The sequence below is a fragment of the Notechis scutatus genome, chromosome 13, assembly GCF_049901735.1.
Source record: "Notechis scutatus isolate UNSWTSFEM ecotype Mainland chromosome 13, rNotScu1.2, whole genome shotgun sequence".
Lineage (NCBI taxonomy): Eukaryota > Metazoa > Chordata > Lepidosauria > Squamata > Elapidae > Notechis > Notechis scutatus.
The window spans coordinates 11,700,977-11,724,965 of record NC_142021.1 but is presented as its reverse complement, the minus strand read 5'-3'; the positions used below and the strand labels follow the sequence as shown (position 1 = coordinate 11,724,965).

The following is a 23,989-nucleotide window of genomic DNA, read 5'->3' as shown; positions in this document are numbered from 1 at the left end:
CCCCTCCCAGCCATTCCTTGTCAAATAAAAATAATAGCAGTTTTTTTCTCTTTCTCTCCCCCTTCCTATTTCTTTTTCTCTTTCTTTCTTTCTTGCTTTCTTTCTCTCCCTTCCTCTTCCTCTCACTCTCTCTCTGTCTCTCTTTCGCTCTCACACACACACCTGGTCAGGAGGGCGGCAGAGGCACTGCTGCAGCAGGTGCTGCTATGGGAGGCAGCCAGGATCCGGTCAGAGCACTCCACTGCTGGTAGCTTCTCCTGGGGGGACGAAACGTTTCATGTTTTCTCCCTTCATGAAAAGCCAGATGCCACCTTCTCCTTCGGCCACAGGGGGACCCCACAGCCCAGTTCCCTTCCCCGATTGAGAGGAGAGCCTTTGTCTGCAGCCCCACTGACTCCCAGAAAATAGGGTGTCCCGATCCCTCACAGGAAGCCGGGAAAGCTGGTAACCCCCAAGGAGCTAAAACCTCATGTGTGCCCCTCACAGCAGATGCCACAAGGGCCGCACCAACGCCCCCAGACAGTGTCCAGCAATCCGGACTCGGGGCACCGAGGCTATGCATGTTTTGCATCGGGTCCGGCCCTCAGCAGCAAGATAGAAACGGGGCTGGGGGGGACGGGAAAGATAGTCTCTAGGTGACTTACTTGGTGCCCCGGCTCTCCACCTCCGGGACAAGTACCGAAGATGCAGGATGGGGAAAAGAGGATGTTCTGTATTCTGTACAGTGGTAGATTTTGTCTTCTGTACAGATGCAGATAGATAAACTCAACAAGACGTCCATAACGAAGTACAGTTATTGGTTCATCGGGTATCCTCATAACTCACATTTGTGATGAAGTTCTTCTTTAATGACCAATCCTTTGCATATCTGTCTTGTAGGTAAAAAGATGGTTTATCTCCTATCCTTTTTCCCCATCTTGTAACGATAGAAGTAGAACAGTTACCACGAGTCCATAAGTTCAGCCAAGAGTGAGGAAAACTCCCCCAACCCCTCAAGGGTCAATTTAGTGACCAATCCGGATTACAGATGTGGTTACGTAATATGGACTACATTTCCCAGGATACCTTAACTACATTTACCATGATGCATTCCCTTAAGGGGACAGCTCACAATTGCTACCTAACTATCCAATTCCCATACACTGGCTGGACAGCACACTCCCCGCCTGGAATTGTAAATTCCACTATTAAAAGAAGAATTTTTTTTTTACTATAAACTAAGACAAGCAGTAGACAGTAATATTAACTGAATAGCGGATAACTATATAACTAAGATAAACAGTAAACATTAATAAAGCATTAAACAAAGCAAAGCATGCAAAGCTTGAGGTTCAATCTTCAAGTTCGGCCTCTTGGTGCAAGTCTGCTGGTCACCTCTGGCGGCCTTTTAGGGTGTACAGGTACTCTTGGTGGCAAAGTTGAAAGTTTGGTGGTCACTTCTGGGGGCCTTTTAGGGTTGACAGGTACTCTTGCTTCCACGGTGTCAAAGGGCGTCAGGAAGCTGTTGGAAAGGGTGTTGCAGAGGCATATGGCGGTGTAGAGCGTCTTAGTGGATGTCTGGTGGTTGCTGGCGGCCATTTAGGGTGTCCTAGTGAAAGTGTACTGATCACCGGCAGCCTTTTAGTCTGGAACGGCATTCTTGTTTTCGATGGTGCTAAAGGGCGTTGGAAGGCTGTTGGAATGGATGGTGCTAAGGCATTTGGCTGGGTTGGGGCTGGCATCCGATTGACACTGACAATTCCTACGATCCCTCATCCTAGTGGAGATTTGATGGCCACTGGGCCATCTACAGGGCCGACTGACTCAGAGAAGAGAAAAGCGCGTGGGGCATTATTTTCCAGCAAGTGTAGGATCTCAGCCTCCGGATCTAGAGCGGGGAAGTGATGAGTCAGGTGCTGTAGGTGAGGCATGCTACTTATGCCCTCAGGTGTTGTGATCTGACTGTGGTCATTCGGTATCCCATCGCATTCAAACACGGGCAGCAGTGGGAACCGGGAATTTCCATCCAATGACTCTATGCAGAGTCCAGTCGCTCTCCTCCCCGCCGTGCTTCTTGGTCCATGGCACGTTGATACAGTGAAGTGAAGTTCGTCCTGTTGCACCTCAAAGAGGTCGAAGAATGCGGATCTGGCCAGGGTGCACATGCTTTGAGTGTCTATCCACACGTACATTTTCACGGCATCTTCAGGGCATCCTTCAGGGTACACTTTGGCTAAAAAGATGGGAAGACACGAATGAGGGCATAGTGAGTCGGCGCGCAGTGCTGTGCAGTTGGCACTCATCGCCGGTTTAGGTAGGGGTTTGGCAGCCTGCCGAGGAGCCCTGTGTGCTTCTGTGGTGCAGTAAGGTTCCTTGTTTGAAGGAGGGTTGCGAGATATCTGCCGTGGTGGCTTGGCATCTGGATGCAGCGCAATCGGGTGCTGGTCACTTTTGCAGATGTGACATTGGACTTTGGCTGTGCAGTATTTGGGTGAATGTTTGGATTCGCAACACTTGTACCAGTATTGGTACTCCCTTAGGAACTCGTTTTGTTGGGTCAGTGATTTTGCTGCAAACCCAGTGCAGCTGTTCAGCGAGTGACGAGTGTGGTGCATAGGACAAAACGGTTGTATCTGATGAGTTCTGTCCCCAACTGTGTGTGGATGAGGAGTCGATCTCGGTGTTATGTGTTGACATTTGGTGATGATCTGTAGAGATGTGCAGTAGAGGCTGGAGAGGTCCAGAGTTGCGGTAGCGGCCTCTGTTTGGTTGGTAAACTCTGCGTCTGAGGCGAAGGTTTCTGAAGCTGTTGCAGGACTCTGTTTGCCGGAAGACAAATTCTTGGAGAAAGGCAAAGGGTGGGTCTTGTCTGCGGTTTGCTGCCAGAAAGGCGTCAGACAAAACAATCCATCGTTCTAATATTTCTTTTGGGAGTTTGGCGATGATTGCTTCTTGCGTCATGAAGAGATCAAGGCAAGCCAGTCCTGGTAAGTCAGAGCATTCTTTGGCTGTTCGCAGCTCCGTAAGGATGTTGAAAAACTCCTCTAGTTTTTGGGTTTTGTGGATGGCGATACACGGGAAACTGTAAAGTCGTTCTAGGAGCGAGTATTCCATCAATGTGTCTTCACCATATTTCCGGTTCAAAGCATCCCACGCTCGTTTTAGAGCGGTGTCTGGGTCATTAAGTAAGCCTGTGTAAATGTGTTTTACCATGTAGCTAGACCGTGGTCCTAACCATGCCAACAGAAATTTAAGTTCTTCACCAGAAAGCAGCCGTTCACGTTGAATGGTACTTGTGAAAATGGTCTTCCATAGTAGGTATTCTCTGCTTGGCTTGCCGTTGAATTTGTACACACCGCTGGCTGCTAAGTCTAACCTTCCATACCTTAGTGATGGCTCTCTGTTACTTCTCTGTGAGGGCAAGTCATCTCTTTGTATGACATCATCGTAGGTGTGGCGTTCTGGCTCGAGGGCACGTGTTGTGGATGGTACGTGGTTCGCCATAGAGTACTTTATGAGGAGGTTGGTATACGCCCCCATATATGTAGGTAGTACCTTTTGAGGTCAGGTGTAGGTTCCACGCTGTGCGTCAGAGTTGTTTAGCGGTTGTGGTGAGAACTCTTTAGCCTGAGGATTGAGTGTGGCAATTGTGATTAGTTGCAAGTCAAGTTGTTGTGAGCACTGGTGGGCTAATTTGCTCACCTGGCAGGCCATGAGATGTTGGAATAGGGATGTTAGTGTTGGGAAGAGAATTTCGGACCTTAGTACATACAACATCAGTTGGGGAAGATTTGCTGTTGGTGGGAAGTGAATCTTGTACTTTAGGTCGTACAACGTCAGTTGCGTAACTGACGTCTAGAGTCTGTGGTTGAAATTCATCCCTGTGCTTCCCTGGTTGTGGGAGACTGCTAGGCAACTGGGGCGGTTCCATCTGCTCGTTTTGTAGCGAGTGCTGCTCGTCCACATAGGCCTTGACCCGTGTATCTCTTCTCCCAACTCTTCGAGGTTGAATTTGAGGGAGGTGTTGTCGGCCATCTTCTGCCATGCTGCAGCACATGCCATCTTTGTTGCGGCGTTTCTTTGATGCTCAGCCAACTCCAGTTTGGCCAGCACTTTGGCCATTTCTGCCTGTTGCCTGGCCTGGGTTTTGGCCTGTTGAGCCACTATTTGAGCCTGTTGAGCCACTATTGCCGCCTTCTGCCGTGTTACCTCCTCTGTGGTGCATAGCTCTGCGTCTGCTACTGCAGCTTCTACTTCAGCTTTTGTAGCCTGTTGTAACTTGCTGCTTTGGAGGCCTTAGACGCTACTTCCTGCCGATGCACGTTGTGGAGCGCTGCCTGGAGGGCTGTCTTGCTTTCCTTGACACAGTCTTTGCATTCCTTGTGAAACTCCTTGAAGTATTGGGTGTGTGTTAGGAGTTTGGGGTCACCCAGTCTTGGCTGGATGGACTTGAGGTTGTCTTCTCTGCGTCTCCACCGTGCAAGGGCATCTAGATCAATTAGCAATGTGCGGAGTTTCTCGGGGGGAAGCTTGTGTTTTGGGGCATCACAGATCTTCTCAAGCTCCGCCCATGAGTCTGCGTAGTGGTGATATTGCTTCTCCCAATCGTTCCTCAAGTGTTCTTCCATGGGTTCGGTAAGCTTCTTACTCTTCTGAGGTTGTAGGCTTTCGGAGGTATCGCCACTTCCGTAGAGATTTGAACATCTGAAATTGGGTTTCGGGAACCAGGCACCACATTTGCATCAAGGGTGGGTAGGGGGTTCAAGTCCTCTGGTACCACAGGGACATTTGTCATGGCTGAAGCAGTTGCCATGTTTCAAATTGGTAAAAGGCGGCTTTGGAAAAATTTAGTGATTTTCCGTGCAGTTCCCTTTTTTTGTACAAGGGTGCGCTGCAAGCAGGTAGCAGAAAGTATAATTGCTGCTGGATTTAATACTTGAGCACGTAGGTGGCGCTGCAGAGTTTGGGCGATGCTAGTAAAGCACACAATATGGCTGTTTCTAGGGTGCGTTGTGAGCTTGCAACACAAGGGTGGGCTAGAGGTTGTGTAGCGAAGTCTGAAGACTTGAGGGCTGAACGCAGAAATGTGCCTGTGAGTGTTGCTTGCTCCACAAGGTGGCAGTAGAGGGTCTGGAAGATGCTGTTGCTACGCCCATGTTAGGTTACAGTTTGGTTGAAGTGATAGGTTGTTTTTACTAAAGTTAAGTGGTTGCAGCGAAAGGAAAGCTCGGACTGAGTATTTATTCCGCACAAAGGTCATACATTTTTCCCTTCCCTCTGGCCTGTCCCTCCCTGACCAGTCCATCAGTGTCCAACAGTATGCGCTCTTGATGTTTCGGGAACCGTTTTGCTGCTTGGCATTGTTCAATGTAGTTTCGTATTCTGTTCCTTAGGCCAGGGGTCCTTGTCAGCTGGCTAATTCTGGTTTGGCACCTCTGGTTCTTATCAGCTTGTCCTCCCCCCCCCATCCCACGACTGAGTTTTGCTTCCCTGAATTTCTCCATCCCCTCCCCTGCATTTTAGGACAGGATGCCAGCAAAGAAAGAAGCGGAACACAGAGACAGACATCACGATCTCTGGAACTTAAACTATATTATCCACGTAGCTTTCGTTGGCCTCTGCTAACATCACCAGTGTGTAAAAACTACCATCGAAGAGAGATTCGCCTTTATGCATCAATGGTCAACTTAGCCCTTGCGCACGTCATAGGCCCATCTACCCTCCTCCCACCTGTGATTAGCTCTTTTATCATTTTTACTTCAGACATGTTATTCAATGGAGGCCTAACTTCCATTGCTTCCTCCCCTGTCTGTCTCTTCTTTTATAGCTACACCTGGAACTCGTATTTTTAGGATACACACACACACGCACGCAAACACAAAACTGTAACACCATCATTGTGTAGGGTTTTTTTTTTTTTAATTCAAAAGACTCTTCTCATTACGTTTATTGCTCAGAAAGCACGCACCCACATATTTATGGCCCGTTCTGATCCCTGCCTAACCGATTAACCACTACCCTTTAAGTGCCCTGTGAGAAAAGGCAGAAAAAAAAAATCTTTCCAGCAATCGCACCTGGAAAAGATCTAAAAAGCAGAGCCCAGGGGCCTTTTGTTAGTCATGGCTATTAGCGGGGGAGCAACAGGGGAAGTCCCTTCATCCAGGCCCTAGATGCCAGGCTGAAAGCCAGGGGGCAAGTTGCAAGAGAGAAGAAGTCTCACACACCAGGCTGCTCACAAGCCACCTTCCTCTGCTCCTTCCTTCCACCACCTCAGGGGAAAGCCATGGCCAGCTCTTTTGCCGGGCCAGGCCCGCGGCTTCTGCCTCATCTCTTCTTGTCCGACGCCAAATAGGCAAACCACAGGATGGCCACGAGGTTTCCGAAGAGCACCTGGAACTTCGCAGAGAAGAAAAGGACACCAGTTAACAGGGAGAGAAGAGCAGGAATCAATAAAAATAAATAAAATCCATGAGAATGTCACGGGTCCTTGAGTAGAGAAGCCACCTTAGAACAGAGCACCGATGGGAAATCTCCCCTCCTTTCAAACGCGTTTTGTGCCCCTATTTGGCAGAGCCAAAATGTATATATTTGGTATTTAGGGAGCGGGGGAGAAAGGAAGTCGGGAACAAGCATAAGAGAACTCCAGTTAAAAGGGAGTGAGCAAAGGAAAGGGGAAATATAGATAATAGGGTTATTTAACATACTTGTACTTACAGTCTTTGAAATTAAGCTGGATATATTTATACATATATTTATATATATTTATACACTTATGGATATATATCTACCCTGTTTCTCCAACAATATGGAACTCCCCAATAGGAAGTCCCAGCATGTTTTATAGGCATGAAATGAAATTAAGCCCTCCCCAAATTAAGGCCTATATTAAAACTTGCAAAATGAATGCGGGGCTTGGTTAAAGTACTTTGTTGCACACCAGATATGGTGCTGCCTGCTTGAAAATTAAGTCACCCCTGAAAAGACGGTAGATTTTTCGGTCAAGACCCAGACTTTATAGAAAACACGTATATATGAAATAATCAGAATTCATACTATATATACATTAAAATATTAGTATCAATATATACGTGTTTCTCACATAAGGCCGGGCTATTTTTTGTGCTGCTGTTAGGAAGTACTTTTGTTGCACACCCAGATATGGTGCTGCCTGCATTGACCCTGATATGAAGTGCCCCACCAACGCCGAGGTCAACATCCAAGCCGTCGCCGCCCACTCGAAGATGCAAGGTGGGGGGAATTAAGTCACCCGAAAAGACGGCCTAGCCATTTTTTCGGGCTCAAAAAAAAAAAAAAAAAGACCCAGACTTATTATATGAGAAACACGGTATATATGAAATAATCAGAATTATATACATACTTATATATACATTAAAATATACTAGTATCAATATGGGGAGGGCGCTATTTGCAAACAGCGGGGGCGGCGTAGTAATACCACATATATATAGAATACTTATAACACTTTGTTTATTTGCTTACTTGTATTTATTATTACTTGCATGTAGTACCATTCATTGTTAAGGTGAATCATATGTATTGTTAAAGTTGATTTGAGTTTTGTAAAAGAAAAAAGTACAATAAAGATGTGTGTGTGTGTGTGTGTGTGTGTGTGTGTGTAAAAGGGAGTGAGCAATCTGTAACAAGGGACCGGATAACTTCACAACAAAGATATATATGGACAAATTTCATCATCTTCTTTTAATGACCCCATACTCCCTTGCACGGTGGAGTCTGAGCAACTGAATGGAGCTAGCAGTGTTTTACTGGCCGGATGCCCTTCCTGTCGCCAATGTGGAGTTTTGTTCAGCAGAGATATTCTCATTGTGCCCAGAGAGAGAGAAATATTCGCCTCTACCTAGGATCGAACTCATAGCCTGCTGATTGTGAGGCGAGAGCTCGACCTCTAGGCCACCGCACCACACTCGATATATGGACGAGTTTGATTTCCATTTAAATTTGAGGTGTGGTTTTCCCACCCACCATGAGTCAAGTTTTCCTCAAACCATTGTAATGGTTTGTAAGCTCGGCTCCCAGAGGTGCTTCCTTTAATTTCCCAACTCCAGGGCAGACGTGATTTGTCTCCTCCCTGGATGATTCTTGACTTCCCAGTCTGGCCCACAGCCCTGCAGTTTGCTGGTGGTCTCCCATCCAAGAACTCCCATCCAAGAGATTTGATGGGTCACCACTACAGCTGGCTTAGCCAGTGGAAGTGGACTCACCTACACAACCCAATGAAGTACCGTATTTTTCGGAGTATAAGACACACTCCCCCCCCCCCAATAGGTGTCATGCCCCTGTTGGAGACTGACTCCGAGGGAGAGGAGGAACAGCCGAGAGGGAGAAGAAGTGTGGCTCCGGAGGTTGTGGAGGAGGCTGGGGAAGGACAGAGGCCGGATGAACAGTCAGAGGAAGACCCAGGCCCATCCCCTCTTCATCCTAGGGCATGCAGGGAGGAACAGAGAAGGGAACAACATGGTTTATGGGAGAGGAAGCGGCCATGATCCCCCTCATTGGCTTCAGCTGGGGGGAACAGTATAAAGGAGGGGCGTTTAAAACACAGCGTTGCTAGAAGCAAAGCATGTTTTATTTCTGGCTGAGGTTTATCCTGGTTGGCGTTCTTCCAACAGACTGTGCCTTGTTCTCTTCTTGAAGTTTGCAATTATTTATCCTGGTCTGTCATGAAAATTCCTTCAGTGGGGTTTGTTTTGGTTTTTTTTTATTTCTCCGTTATCTGTTCTTTGAGTTTGGACTGTATTTCTTTCTTTTGGAAACTATTTTGGAAAGAGTTTAATCTCCAGCTGCGAACAATTGAACAGTGAGGCCAAGTTGGAGGCATTCAAGGACATTTATTTACGTTTGGGAATTTATTACGTGTGTGCTGCTTCCCGGGTCATCACCCACCCCCCAAAAAAGTCTGTGCATCTTAAACAACCAATATTGCAGTGGGGGGGGAGAGAGGGGTTGATGCAGCGCTGACCAGCTGTTCAAGAATGGGCCGCGGCGAATGGGCCACGAAGAATGGGGGGTGGGGAATGAGAGACAGCGGGGAACGGGCAGATGAATTCTGGATGGATGCTGGAAAGCAGAGGCAGATTTTTCTTTTCTTCTTTTCCTCCCCAAAGGCTAGGTGCGCCTTATACTTCGCATCTTATATACTCCAAAAAAAAATACGGTAATCCGTGGGAATGAAATGTGAGGAAAGAAAGGGAAGTCCTTACCTGCAAAGGGACATAAGTGAAGTTAATAACCTGGACGGGGGTCCATACTTTCCAGTTCATCTTTAAGGATGTCCAGTAGCCAGATTTTACCTTTTTGGAGAACTCGGACAGGTCCTTCCCCTGAAATAAAGACGGTTATCAGTGACGTGCAAAGGAACAATAAACTGTCCCGGCCCAGCTCCCAAGAGGTAACAAAACCCCCACAGAGTGAAATCGTTTTCTAATACAATAAGGAAGCCTCACTATACAACGATCCTGCGAGGTAGGACAGGCCAAGGAAAATCAGAGGCACAGAGTAAGTTTTGTGGCTGCATTAAAAAAAAAAAATTCACTCAGGTTTTCTTTTGGAAAGTGGTCCAACTTTGAAACCCTTCCAATGGTTGGAAGGAAATGAAAAGGGAACCCCAAACCTGTGAATTGGGGGACACGGTTTTGAAAGATCCTTACGCGCCTTCAGCCTCCCCCCCTCTCTCCCACGGTTCTGGAAGTGGTTGGGCAGCCAGAAACACACTGCTTGCATTCCAGGTGGGCTTGGAAAGCACTTTGCCTTATTGTAGCTTTTTTTTGGTTTTATTTTGGTGACTTCAAATTGGGTTGTTTTTTTTGGACTCTGGTGACTTCCTGGGCAAGGACCTAAAGTTTTCTTGGCATGATTTCCCCTTGTTTGCTTCCAAAGACTGAGAAGGGCCTAGTCGAAAATCAGCCAGCTGTTTTTGTGCCGACAGCAGGACAAAAGCCCAGGGTCACGTGATCACAATTTTGTGACCTTCTGACAAGTTGGATTCGCTTAGCATCCTGTTCTGACCAAGGCTTCCTGAGAAAGTAACAATCACAAGCTGTTCCCAAAAAACCTTGTTTTTATTTCAACGGCTGTGAATTATATGCATTCACAGCCCATAATGAGTCCCAAAAAGTTTGTGAATAATTCAACAGAAGTCTGCCACAATCCTTCCGGATAAGGCTGATAAGCACCCACCTTTATCTCCCTTGAAATGCTGCCAACGGCTAGATTGCCAATTAACTGTACAAGGCCAAATGGTACACAAATTCAACATGGAGCTTCAGATTTTAAACCGACCAGAACGAACAAAGTTGCTTCCTGTAAAGGCTCTTGTCCCTTTGCTCCTCCTTTATGTCTTATGGGAGGGGCCAATCACCTCTAAGCCTTACTCTCAAGCACCCCCTTTTGTCTTAACTGTTCTTGCCTTCTGGCAGCTCTGCGCATGTGCGCACTGGGGACAGGCTCCCCCTGTTCCTCTGCTTCACTGATGTCAGATTCTGGAGGCTCCAGAGTCAGCACATAACTCTCAGATGGCCCTGGCCCTATCTCTGTGTCGGACGCAGATCCCCCGTCCGAGCCCTCCCCATATTCCATGACTGGCCCATGTTCCTCCCCACTGTCCGACTCTGCTGCCAGCTCCACAGGCCGCTGGCGGACCACAACACATCTGCGTTGCTAACTCATCAACCACAGTGATTGACTTAACAGCTGCTGCAAGACAGGTCATGACATGGAGCAAAACTCACTCAGCAACAGAAATGTGGGGGTCAATTATGGTCCAAAGTTGAAGACGACTGTATTGTACTCATCGTCCTGTAGAATAATGCAATTGAACCCTCAGAACGAAACGGGCAAAACCTATGAATTGTGATTCATAACCCTGGCTCTTGATTTTACCCCGTTGCTTTAAGAAGGCAGGGTTTCCCAAACAGAACAACTTCAAGACTGAAAAACCAAGAAGAAAATAATGGAATGTGCAGAAATGAGTAAATTGACATTAGAAATTAGAGAACAAGAAGATAAAGAATATTATAAAATATGGAATTTATTTTATCAATGGTTAGATAAGAAAATAGGGAAATAAAATATGTTACAATATAAGTATAACATAATAGTAAAGATAAGACAACATAATGATATATATAATGATTATAATGAAATGAATGATATTATGAATTTGGGTTTGGAAAAGTTGAGATTTGCTCGAAAAGGATGATGTGAATTTATAATTATAGTCTAATAAGGAGTTAATAATAATAACAATTTAATATGTATTGTTGACCTATATAATATGAAGTTTAATATAAACTAGAAGACTGCTGACATTGTGCACAAGAGATATGTATCAACCGACACACCGTATAATGGAATGATAGTTTTATTTAATGTTTTTATGTTTGTATTTGTCAATGTTTGTTGTCAAAATAAATAAATACCGTGTTTCTCCAACAATATGGCCCCCCCAATAGGAAGACCCAGCATGTTTTCTAGGCATAAAATGAAATTAAGCCCCTCCTCCCAAATTTAGGCCTATTTCAAAACATGCGAAATGGTGGGGGGGGAGGGCGGGTGGGAACTTGCCGTTAGGCAGCCATGCCTCACCACCAGCTGCTCCTAACAGGTGATCATGGTGGCGGAGCGCGGAGAGCTCTCTACTCCCGCCAAGCACCTTTGCTGCAGACCCGAGACTTTCGGCGCCCACCGCTGCTGCTTCCTCCACTGTCGTTGCTTTCCCTTCTGTCGGTGCCACTTCTGCATTTGGAGCTGCCATTTCTGCGTTTAGAGCGACGCCATCATTTGGAGCTGCCGCTTCCGCGTTTGGAGCACTGCGCCGTTTGGAGCGCTGTTGTCATTTGGAGCTGCCGCTTCTGCATTTGGAGCTACCACTGCGTTTGTAGCACCGCCACCATTTGGAGCGCCGCCGCTCCAAATGCGCTCCAAATGATGGCGGTGCTCCAAACACGCTCCAAACGGCAGTGGTGCTCCAAACGCAGAAGCAGCAGTTCCAAACGTGGCGGCGACACGGGCAGAAGGGAAAACAATGGCGGTGGAGGAAGCAGCAGCAGCGGGCACTGAAGGTCTCGGGTCTGCAGCAAAGGTGCTTGGCAGGAGTAGGGAGCTCTCTGCACTCTGCCATGATCGCCCGTTAGGAGCGGCTGGTGGGGAGGCATGGCTGCCGCTTTAGGTGAGGATGCAAGGGAGGGGGGGAATTAAGTCACCCCTGAAAAGATGGCCAAGATGTTTTTTCGGGGCTCAAAAAAAAAAATAAGACCTGGCCTTATTTTATGAGAAACATGGTAAATAAAAAAGACTGAAAAACAAGACTGGCAAAAATGTACAAGGATAGATCTGCTAAATGTTGGAAATACAATCAAATATTATTACCATATTACCATAGGTGGTGGACATGTCCAAAAGCCAAAAAAATTGGACAAAAATACATACTTGGTTGGGAAAAAAATGATAAACCGGCATATACCTATGAAACCAGAAATATTTTTATTGGGCATTCTACCAGAAAAATATGACAAAGGGACTATATGCTTGATTTTACATGTATTAACTGCACCTAGAGTTGTATATGCTCAACAATGGAATGTGATGAGATCCTGGCAGATGAGAGTGTAATTAAGAAAATATTAGAATGTGCAGAAATGGATAGACTAACGCTTACTATTAAGGACAAAGAAGAAACTGAATACTTTTTGACATGGGACTTATTTTATCAATGATTAGACAATAAAAACAGAAGTTAAAAATGCAGGGACATAAAAGGAGAAATGTTAAAATGGAAATTTGTTAAAATACACAAGCTAAATATTATTGTTATTATAGTATTTATTAGGAATCTGTCCACCAATTAATTGGGTTGGCAATATATAAACCAACAATGTATGTTTGTAGCTTTAAGACAAAATCACTGTATTGATTTATACTATATTCCGATTGGTTGATTATATTGCAAATTACCATAAGAGGGAGCTAGAGATCATAGCTTGCTTTCTCTGACATTCTGTTGCTGTCTAAGGTTCTCTGTTGTATTTATGCTGTGCTTATACTTTGATATCTTTGTTTACTGTAAATGACAAAGGCAACCGGTAAGAAGACTTCGTAATTGGATATACTTTGGACTGTTAAACCTGGATGACCTGGACCATTGTGCTATTTCTTAAAGTAAATTTTAACTCAATTTAGTGTATCTGTGTGTGGCTGGATAATTATTCATAACTACTCTCATAAACTACTCTCATGTGCATATCCTTGTTATTCAAGAGTTATTCTGTACATATCATAACAGTATTAATGTTACTGTGATGAATGCTATTGTAAATATTTTGATTATGACTGCCTAACAAACAATTATACCCAGACAACGCACTGTTTGGAATGGAATGGAATTTTTATATGTTATACAAATAAAGTAAATAAAACAATGGAGGGAAAGGGGGGAGGGATGCTGAAATTCCCAGAATTCCCCAGCCAGAATCTGGTAGTCCTGATGACCTAAATATCCTATCTCTATTGATTACCTGAAAGAAAGAAAAAAAATCCCAAGCCACCCTTCCCAGTAAGGACAGTAGAACTGGATATGTCCAAGCAGAAGTCAGACAAACCATCCATTCTGCATCAGTGGTGGGATTCAAAAATGTTACTACAGGTTCTGTGGGCGTGGCTCAGTGGGCATGGCATGGCTTGGTGGGCGTGGCAGGGGAAGGATACTGTGCTGGTTAGACAGTATAGAGTTAGTTTGGGAATGAGAGCTGTCCCCTTAAGGGAATGCTTCATGGGAAATGTAGTTAATGCCTCTTGGGAGATGTAGTTCATGTCACGTGGTCACATCTGTAATCCTGATTGGTCACTGAATAGATCTCTGGTTGGGCTGAGGTGGTTTTTGGGCATTATCACCTGGACCCCAGCATCGTGCTGGAGTTTTCCTTTGCTATAACACTATGCGATGAAGATAACCATCTTTTCACACTATTGAGGCAACTATTAAAGCAAAGATTGGACATTAGATGAATCTCAACATAACTGTGAGTTATACTTTGAGGATACCTGATATAATCCAATAAAATTAACTTTGCCTAGAAGCCTCTGTAGTGTTGGACTGCTTGTCTCTATTCAGCCAGAAATTGGAGAGAAGAAAGTGAAATTTCTGTAAATTCTCCATTCCCTCTCCACTCCAGGGGAAGGATCTTGCAAAATCCCCATTCCCTCCCCACCCCACTAACCTGCTTTCCAGCTCCATTCTCCTGTGCAGGGCAACAAAAGGAGACCCAGCTGAACAGCTGGGACTCAATGGGAGGCAGAGAAGAGATGGGGTTGGCGGGGCCACTCAGAGGTGGAATTTGCCGATTCTCCGGACTACTCAAAATTTCCGCTACCTGTTCTCCAGAACCAGTCAGAACCAGCTGAATACCACCTCTGATTTGGATTCTAGCAAGGGGAACCGGAGTTAAACCGGCTGCCCTCATTTCTAGAAGCCCTGGAGCCTCGGATCATCCCTAATCAAGACCCTACCTCCAAAAAGTTCATGACCAGGAAAAAGAGGGCCAGGAAAGCCGGGGAGACAATGAGACGATCCACCAGCAGGCGTTTGACGAGAGAAAAAGGCGTGTCGGAAGGAATGAGCTGCTCCAGGTAGAGGTAGAAGTAATGGCTGAGCGGTCCAGTGACTAAGAAACTGCAAAAGGAACAAAACGAACCAATTATAAAATCCAGCCTCAAACAGATTAATATTTAATAAGCCGCAAAAAGGAGCTGGCTGAGCTGCTGTGACATCATCCAAGCCCCAGGAAGCCTTCAGGTTACTCCTGGGAAATTGGCCATCCACAGAACGTGGAGTATTGTTGCACACTTTGCAGAACAAGTGAAAGGTAGGGATGGAAGAGAGAGGAAAGGAACTTCAAGACAAGACAAAGGGGGAGAGGTGCAAAGAGAGAGAAAGCGAGAAAGCCCCAGCCAAGCGGACAAACGGGGGAGAGATCCAGAGAGGTAGGGTGTAGAGCCTCCTGCCTGGGTGGGGATGGGGGGGTTGAACTAGATGACCTACCAGGTCCCTTCCAACAGACAGAAGGACAGGAAGAAGATAGAAAGAGAAGGAAATTCAAGGAAAGCTAGAGCTAAGGGGATTGCCATCTGGAACAGAAGAAGAGCTTTTAATTGGACTTTGGAATAAAATGCATGAGAAGTTAATGGGGTGTTAATAGGCAAAGAAGCACTGAAGCCCAGCAGCCACAGCCAGAATGGAAGGGGACTGACAGAGCTGCCATCCTTGGCTTGCAACTGCCATCAGCCATAGGGAAAGGGAGCTGAGGGGGAAGACAGGGGAAGGGGAAACCGAAAGCCATCTCCATGACATCCCGAGACATCTCAAGGAATGGGAATGGGAATGCAACACCAATCCATTTTTCCAACCATCATCGCAGGGACAGCTACCAAAACATCTTCTTCAAATGTGCCTGGAAAATGGGATGATAACAGAGGGGTATTGTGGCCCACCAGCAGCCAATGGAGCTGGCAGCAGACTCGGACAGTGAGGAGGTTGGGGAGGAACATGGGCCAGTCCTAGCATCTGGGGAAGGCTCTGATGAGGGCTCTGCGTCAGAGGCAGAAATGGGGCCAGGGCCGTCCGACAGTTATCAGCTGCCTTCGGAGTCAGACATCAATGAGGCAGAAGAACATCAGTGAATTTGACAGTTATTAGCTGCCTTTGGAGTCGGGAGGAAGATGACTCAGTTTGGCACCTCTGGTTCCTGTCAGAGTCCATACAAATTCCCACAACATTGCTTCACAACTCAAGCACTCTTCCCCTCCCAAATGCTCACACCTTTCCGGTTATGGGAGTTGCTAGCAAGCTTCGAAAAAAAGCAAAGATAAGCAGCTGACAGAAAGTTAACTAGGGAGTTTTTTTTATTGCTTATGTGGGAAAATCTCAGATTCAGCTTCTGTTAACTTCTGTAACCATTTAAGCTTCAGTAAAGTATATGCTGTGGCCCACCAGCAGCCAGCAGAGCTGGTAGCAGATTCAGACAGTGAGAAGGTTGGGGAGGAACATGGGCCAGCCCTGGAGTCTGGGGAAGGCTGCTCTGCGTCAAAGGCAGAGGTGGAGCCAGGGCTGTCCGACAGTATCAGCTATCTTTGGAGTCGGACATCAGTGGGGCAGAAGAACAGCTGGAGCCTATTCCCAATGTGCGCATGCACAGAGCTGCCAGGAGAAGGGAACAGCTAAGGAACAAGGGTCGACTCAGGAGTAAAGGCACAGGTGGACAGTGAATGGTCCCTCCCATAGGGACTAAAGAGGAGCAAAAGGGGATTGGGGCTTTGCAGGAGGCAATTAGTTCATTTGGGTGAAGATCTGTTCCTGCATTCTTGCCAAGTATTATTGGCTACAGTGTGGCATCTGAAAGATAACAGCCTGCCAACTCTCCAAGCCTGATAAAAGTTCTGCAAGGACTTTAGGCCGGGACTTTGCTGGAGAGGAATTCACTGTAAACTAAATAAAAGGGGTTTTATCGAGACGAGGAGTCTGCTTCATGATTTTGGGAAGCCTAAGTCAGAACAGTGTATACTTTTGGCAAAACAAATGGCCAGGAGCCTTTCTTTGCCAGATGACTGAGTGGGACGGTTGACATGTTGCCCCTGAACCCACCCCCAAGCTCTAAATGCCAATGGCAACAAATGGGGGTGAGGGTTGCCTCGCCAATTTTGGGAACGTAAGGCTTATTGGAGAGACTGCATGACATAACAACATCCAAAAGGCAACGCCAGGGACGAGATCTCCTCCCAGACTTTTCAAACCACACAAATTGCTTGGCTGCACCTCCCGCGAGCTTCTTCTTCCACCCGTCCCCTCTTACCCATAGGTAGCAAACCGGAGGGGTTCCCGCCAGTCAAGGCGCTTCTTTTTCTGGCTCTTCGCAATTAGTTGAGACAGGAGACTCCCTAGAGCGGACAGGAAGGCACTGTGGGAAGAAAGGACGCATAAGATAAAAACATAAAGGTGTAAAAAAAGACATTGAGACTCTAGAAAGAGTTCAGAGAAGAGCAACTAAGATGACCAAAGGGCCTGGAGACTAAACCATAACGAAGAACGGCTGCAGGATTTGGGTTTGGCAAGTCTAAAGAAAAGAAAAGCTAGGGGTGACATGATGGCAGTGTTCCAGTATTTGAGGGGCTGCCACAAAGAGGAAGGGGTCAAATTATTCTACAAAGCATCTGAGGGCAGGACAAGAAACAATGGATGGAAACTAATCAAAGAAAGAAGCAACTTGGAGAAACTTCCTAACAGTGAGGACAATTAACCAGTGGAACAAAAGTTGCCTCTAGAAATCGTGGGCGCTCCATCACTGGAGGTTTTGAAGAAGTGTCTAGACCAGGGGTAGTCAACCTTTTTATACCTACCGCCCACTTTTGTATCTCTGTTAGTAATAAAGTTTTCTCTAACTGCCCACTGGTTCCACAGTAATGGTGATTTATAAAGTAGGGGACAAAACCCCTACCGCCCACCATGAAAGCTGGAACTCCCACTAGTGGGCAGTAGGGACCAGGTTGACTACCGCTGGTCTAGACAATTCACTTGTCTGAAATGGTATAGGTTCTCCTACTCGAGCAGGGGGCTGGACTAGAAGACCTCCAAGGTCCCTTCCAGCTCTATTCTATTCTATTCTATTCTATTCTATTCTAAACATACATTGTACAGCATTCATTGTTTTAAGATACTTTTCTGAAGGGCTGCAATCCCATTGTCCAGGTTAATGAAAAGACGGATTAAGGACTGAAGTGACAGCCGTCTTCCCGTATTTGAGGGGCTGCCACAAAGAAGGAGGGGGTCAACTTATTCTCCAAAGCACCAGAAGGCAGGACAAGAAACAATGGATGGAAACTAATCAAGGAGAGAAGCAAACTGGAATTAAGGAGAAACTTCTTAACTGTGAGGTCAACCAGTGGAACAGCTGGCCTCCAGAAGCCGTGAGTGTTTCATCACTGGAAGTTTTTAAGAAGAGATTGGACAGCCAATTGTCTGACATTGTATAAGGCAGGGGTCTGCAACCTGCTGCTCTGGAGCCACATGCGGCTCTTTCGGCCCTCTGATGTGACTTCCTATCGGCTGATCCCACTATTGGCTGGCTCTTCCCCGTCACTCTCCTGGCTTGAGAAAGTAAGGGTCATGGCTGGGAATGGAGACTTGCTCCATATTCCAGAGCAGGAGGTGACTGGGTGGGAGTGAGTGACATGGAGTTGGCCACACAACCACACAAGTCATACCGGTTGTTAAATTATTGCCCCGTGGAGTTTTCTTTTCTGTGGGAAACAGGTCCAAATGGCTCTTTTGAGTATTTAAGGTTGCCGCCCCCTGGTATAGGTTCTCTTGCTTGTGCAAGGGGGGGTGGACTAGAAGACCTCCAGGGTCCCTTCCATCTTTATTCTGATTGATTTTCTTGGGGGAGCGATTCTTCCAGCACAGGAGGGGGCTCTTGAGAAGCCTGTTCCATATGCTGATTGATTCTTTGTGGACCATGGAAGAGATGGAAGGGGAGTGGGGGAGAGAGAGCGAGGACAATTAACCAGTAGAACAGCTTGCCACCAGAAGTTGTGGGTGCTCCATCTCTGGAGGCTTTTAAGGAGAGACTGGACAGCCCGCTGTTTGAAATGGCAAAGGGTTTCCTGCTTGAGCTGGACTAGATGACCTCCAAGGTCCCTTCCAGCTCTGATTCTGAAAGAGGCGTCGGGAAGGGCGGGCAGGCGCACGCACCTGGAGGCGGCCTTGGTGAGCACCGGATAAAGGCGGAGGAGGAGCAGGTAGCGTGTCAGCAGCCGCCGCGATAGCGGCACCGAATCGGGCTTAGAGTTCACCGGAGACATGCCCGCAGACCTGGCGAGCCCCGCTGGGCATGCGCCTTGGCGGCCGAGGAGCCGCGCCTCCGCCTCTTAGCCAATCGGCGCAGGGGGAGGCAAAAAAAAAGAAGTGAAGCTCCGGTTCAGGCAACGAATGGGCGTGACGGAGGCGGGCTCTTCGCTTACTATTGGCTGCCCGAAGGAGGGTGAAGGCAGGGTGGCAGTGAAAGATGACTCATTTCATTCAATCGGAGAAGAGAGGGCGAGGGCGGGACAAGAGCATTAGCGAATGGACTGATAGAACGGAGAGGAGGGACGAACACAGGCAGCGGGAAATGGAAGGGACGGCTCTTTAAAGAAAAGGAATAATAAACTGCTCCTCTCGTCGCGTTGCAGCGAGACCCAGGCGTAGAAATCTGATTGGTTTTTAAGGCCAGAAGTGTGGAACCATGGCCCTTTTAATGACTTGTGGACTTCAACTCCCAGAATTCTTAAGCCAGCCAAGCCTAGCTGAGGAATTCTGGGAGCGGAAGTCCACAAGTCATAGATGGATGGCTTCCCCATCCCTGATTTAAAGACTTCGGGGCGCGAGAGCTGCGAAGTGTCGGCGGATCTCGCGAGATATTCCGAAGCGCGCGAAAGGCGGGCGGGTCGCCGTCGAAGTCGCTGAGGGAGGGCGACGGCGTCGAGTGGAGGCGGTCGGAGACGGGCGAGAAGGAGACTCCGCGGTCAGGAGGACCCGGAGAAACCCCCACCCCACCCCTTCTCGTGCCAGGATTCTTTTTTTTTTCCCCTGTTTTAAAAAGTTTTATTACAGATTTTTTTAAAAAATCCCATTTCTGACTAAACAATTTTTACACAGATCTCAATTCTCTGAAGGAAAACGATTTAAAAAAAACATACACCACAAAATCAGATTTGACTTTGAAAAACAATTTTAAAGGAAAACGATTTTAAAAAAAACACATACACCCCAAAGTCAGATTTGACTTTTTGGGTCTTTAAAAGACAATCCTGGTTGTCCCTCAGCGGTGACCCCAAAGTGCTTTGCCTTCTGTAAGGAAAAAAAGAAAGAAAGAAATTGGGCAAACAGATTGAAGAGCCCATTCTTTTGCCAAATGACCCGGCTCTGTTTTTTGAAATGTCTGTGTTTATTTAAATCCGGGTTCCCAGCACATAGAACCCCTTCTATTTACTTGGGTGGCTCGGGGCACCCTGTCCGCCAGCTGTTGCTTTAACCGCTTGTCCAGATGTGCAACAGTCACGCTCCATCGGCAGCCACTGAATCGATGCTATTGAGAAGCGCAATGCAGCCGAAAGTTGAGAGGGAGGCCGGGATACCTGGGCGAGGGCCCGACAGCTCTGCCTTTCAAGGGGGTGTTTGTTTTCCTTGCTTCTGAAGGACTGCTGGGCTTGCCATGGTTCTGGGAAACGGTGGGAATTGCTGGATGGCCAGGGAGGAGGCCAAAAAAAATCTCTGTGGCTGTTGAAAGAAGAACGGCGACCTCAGATATGTGGCCCAAATCCACAGACGAGACTGGATGCACAAGATGGCAGAATGATAGATTGCTCCTTCTTTTGCAACTTGTTTGTTTTGTAACACTAATCCACAAATAGGTGTGAGATATATATCAATATCTCTGCCTGCCTGCCTGCCTACCTACCTATTTATATGTCTGAGTGTCTACCTACCTACCTACCTATCTATGAATATGAGCCAGCAGTGTGCAACAGCAGCCAAAAAAGCTAATACAAACCTGGGTTGTATAAACAGGAATAGAATCAACTTCATGTGATGTATTGGTACCTTTTTATAGTAAGACTACACCTGGAATACTGCATCCTATTCTGGTCACCTACAAAAAAGATGTTGAAACTTTGGAAAATGTTCAGAGAAAAGAACTAAAGATGGTCAAAGTCCTGGAGACTAAAACATATGAAGAACAGCTGTGGGATTTGGGTTTGACTAGTCTAAAGAAAAGAATTAGGGGTGACATGATAGCAGTCTTCCAGTATTTGAGAGGATGCCACAAAGTAGAGGGGGGTCAACTTCTACAAAGCACCAGAGGCCAGGACAAGAAACAATGGTTGGAAGCTAATCAAAGAGAGAAGCAACCTGGAATTAAGGAAAAACTTCCTGACAGGACAATGAACCAGTGGAACAGCTTGCCTCCTGAAATTGTGGATGCTCTATCTCTGGAGGTTTTTAAGAAGAGACTAGACAGTCACGTATCTGAAATAGTTGTAGGTTCTCCTACTTGAGCAGGGAGCTCTACTAGAAGACCTCCAAGGACCCTTCCAGTTCATTTCATTTCATCTATTATCTAACAGAAAACCACTGGGCAAAGCACTTAACCCCTATGCATCCTCCCATTTAAGGATCATAACATTCAGGAGATGTTCTCTGTCTTGTTTCACCCATATCCTATTCTAATCCTCCAGATTTTTTCCAGATTCCTGCCCCACCCCCCAAGATAATTTGAAATGCTGGTGAGCAGGCATGGAAACTGAATTAGCCAATGCATCCTCTCATCAACATCTAGAGATATAGGCAAATGGCTTTATCCTTTAAAGATAGCATCTCATCTGTTTCTGATTTGGAGGGAGAAAAATCACAGTGGATGTTTTGAAGATCTTGTTTCCTTGAGCTTTGAGGAGAGGAAAAAACATGTTAAAGGGCTGTGATGTGAAGTTCAGGTCAGATGGGAGAATGACTTTTCTATAAAAGGTTCCTGCTAGTCCTCTCTCTTCCATTTGGTAAATGAAATTTCAGCTTCTAGAGTTGCAAAAGTTTCTTAAAAACCCGTTGGCTTAAAAATAAAATCCTCTGGTGCCTTTCTGTAAATTTGCAACATGATAGGTTCAGGAATATTTGAACTATTTTTGCTTTCTTACAGTTTAGGAATGGAGATGCTTTCCTGTCTCTGATGATGGCTCTTTCTATCAATTACAGAGTGATTTATTAAGAATACCCATTATGAGAAAGCTATCGCTTAACTGCAAGGTGGAGATTTCTTAAGGATTCCCCATAAAATCCACTACTAAAAGTTCTTACTTCTGCTGCTGTGAAAAGCAACATCTGTCTAAGTGGCTGGTGGTTGCTAACGCTGCATTATGGGAATGCTACATCTCAGCCTTTGGAGGATGCGTATGCGAAGTGGACAGGTTGGGTCTTTGGTGGTATGGGAAGTCCTCGAGATGCTTCTGGACATCCAACTTTCAACCACCCTTGGTGAGAAATGATATTTTGAGAAAACCAAAGTCCTGCTTATAACTTGGGAGGAAGCGAAGGTGATGGTGTTGACCATATAGTTCCAGATGATATTGAAGACAGTGTTATCCATTAAAGTTTGACCAACTTTTGGTGATTCTGTGAGCCAGGTCTCTCAATGCCTTCCCATTCTTCCACTAATGGAGCCTCAAGGAGAACATAAGACAGAGGACAATGTTTTGAGCATAACAGTGTTCTAACAGAAACTCACAAATTCCTCAAAATGTAATCTTCAGCCAAATAGAAATGATTCGTGCATAATTTCTCACCTCATTGTCACTGAAGAACATCTAAAAAAGGTTTGATGGCCAGCTAGCTGACACAAACACTTTGAATTTAAGAGATTTAATATAGAATAACAGAGTTGGAAGGGACTTTGGAGGTCTTCTAGTCCAACTGCCCGCTTGAGCAGGGGACCCTATACCATTTCAGACAGATGATTCAGTGGGAGAAATGCCATCAGACATAGTCCTCTACGGCAATCCTCGACTTACGACCTCAACTGAGCCCAAAATTTCTGTTGCTAAGTGAGACATTTGTTAAGTGAGCTTTGGCTTATTTTACAACCTTCCTTGCTTCAGTTGTTAAGTGAATGACTGCAACTGTTAAATTAGTAACATGGTTGTTAAGTGAATCTGGCTTCCCCCACTGACTTTGCTTGTCAGAAGATTGCAAAAGGGGATCACATGACCCTGGGACACTGCAACTGTCATAAATATGAGTCAATTGCCAAGCATCTGAATTTTGATCACATGACTGGGTGGATGCTGCAACGGTCATAAGTGTGAAAAGTCATTCTTTTTAAAATTGTGTGATTACCTTATTTCAAATATTACACAATTGGGGCACCAATCTCTCTCTCTCTCTGTGTGTGTGTGTTTGTGTAATTTTCATCTACATATTTTAAAAAATACTTTTGGGAAAGGTAAACAAACACAGCAACACATTGCAGGAATTAATGAAGCTTGACATTAAATTTTGGGTGAATTTTGCACCCGTGTTCTCCAAGGGTTCAAGAGGATCCCTTACATCTCAGCAGTAACATTTCTCTACTGCACATGAATAATAAACCAGGAGACTGGAAGCCAAAGGGAGAAAAAAATCACAATATTTCTATATGTCAGCACAACATTCAAATTGCTGAAATATCTCAAGTCATGTATGAAATAATAACAAGGTATTTTTCGTCTGTACAGACAACATCAGCCTGGGCTAAAGAAAGGGAGTTGCAGGATGTCCTTGAGTTACAACCGTTTGCTTGGTGACCATTTGAAGTTACAATGGCACTGAAAAAAATAAAGACTGGTGCTTGCACTTACTAACACCATGCTCAACAATAAAAAAAGTCTCATAACCATTTAAGTTGTAAATGGAGGACTTCTCTGTCTTGAGTTACACCATTGGTGACCACAAGGTGGTGCTGTGCTTTATAAATATTTTGCATCTCTAAAATTGTTACTATGTTGATGGATATTTTTAAGGATTTATTTTCAGGGTAAAAACGTGCTTGATTTCTGATCTGATTGCAATCAGATCTATAGAAACTTTTTTTTTCCTGTCATGATTTTCTGGAGTGATCCCTTCCTGTGGCCCACGTAAAATTCAAGGCTGGACTATCTCCACGGTGTTGTAAGTTTTAATTTTAAATGATGTGACTGCTCTGGAAAGCTTAGATTCTTCAGCATCGGGAAATCCAAGTTGGGGAGCATCTATCCATCCATCTTCTTAAAAAAGAAGTTCCTTCTTCTGACTACATATTTACTCTTTATTTTATAAAACTTCACAAGCAAAGCCAATGGGAGAAGCCTCTGTTGGAAGAAATATCCATCTGATTCCGTTCCAAGCCGGGAAAAAGACACTGGAAACATGGAGGCTAACTGG

General features: G+C 45.8%; 1 protein-coding gene across 1 annotated transcript; it reads right to left on the bottom strand.

The window, feature by feature from the left end:
• Nucleotides 1–5,873: 5,873 nt before the first annotated feature.
• On the bottom strand, nt 5,874–18,951 carry PXMP2 (peroxisomal membrane protein 2). The gene is made up of 5 exons (XM_026682896.2): nt 18,755–18,951; nt 16,860–16,964; nt 14,521–14,683; nt 9,219–9,338; nt 5,874–6,375 (listed from the first exon to the last, which is right to left on the bottom strand). Exons 1-5 carry the CDS (start codon nt 18,862–18,864, stop codon nt 6,304–6,306), a joined length of 570 nt encoding a protein of 189 aa, XP_026538681.1. The 5' UTR covers nt 18,865–18,951; the 3' UTR covers nt 5,874–6,303.
• Between the last annotated feature and the right edge of the window lie 5,038 nt (nt 18,952–23,989).

Coding starts and splice junctions, on each gene's coding strand:
- PXMP2 (XM_026682896.2), bottom strand. CDS start 18,864: ATGTCTCCGGTGAACTCTAAGCCCGATTCGGTGCCGCTATCGCGGCGG. Junction 14,684..16,859: donor CTCCGGTTTGCTACCTATGG/GTAAGAGGGGAC, acceptor TTCCTTTTGCAG/TTTCTTAGTCACTGGACCGC. Junction 9,339..14,520: donor TGGTCATGAACTTTTTGGAG/GTAGGGTCTTGA, acceptor TCTTTATTTCAG/GGGAAGGACCTGTCCGAGTT.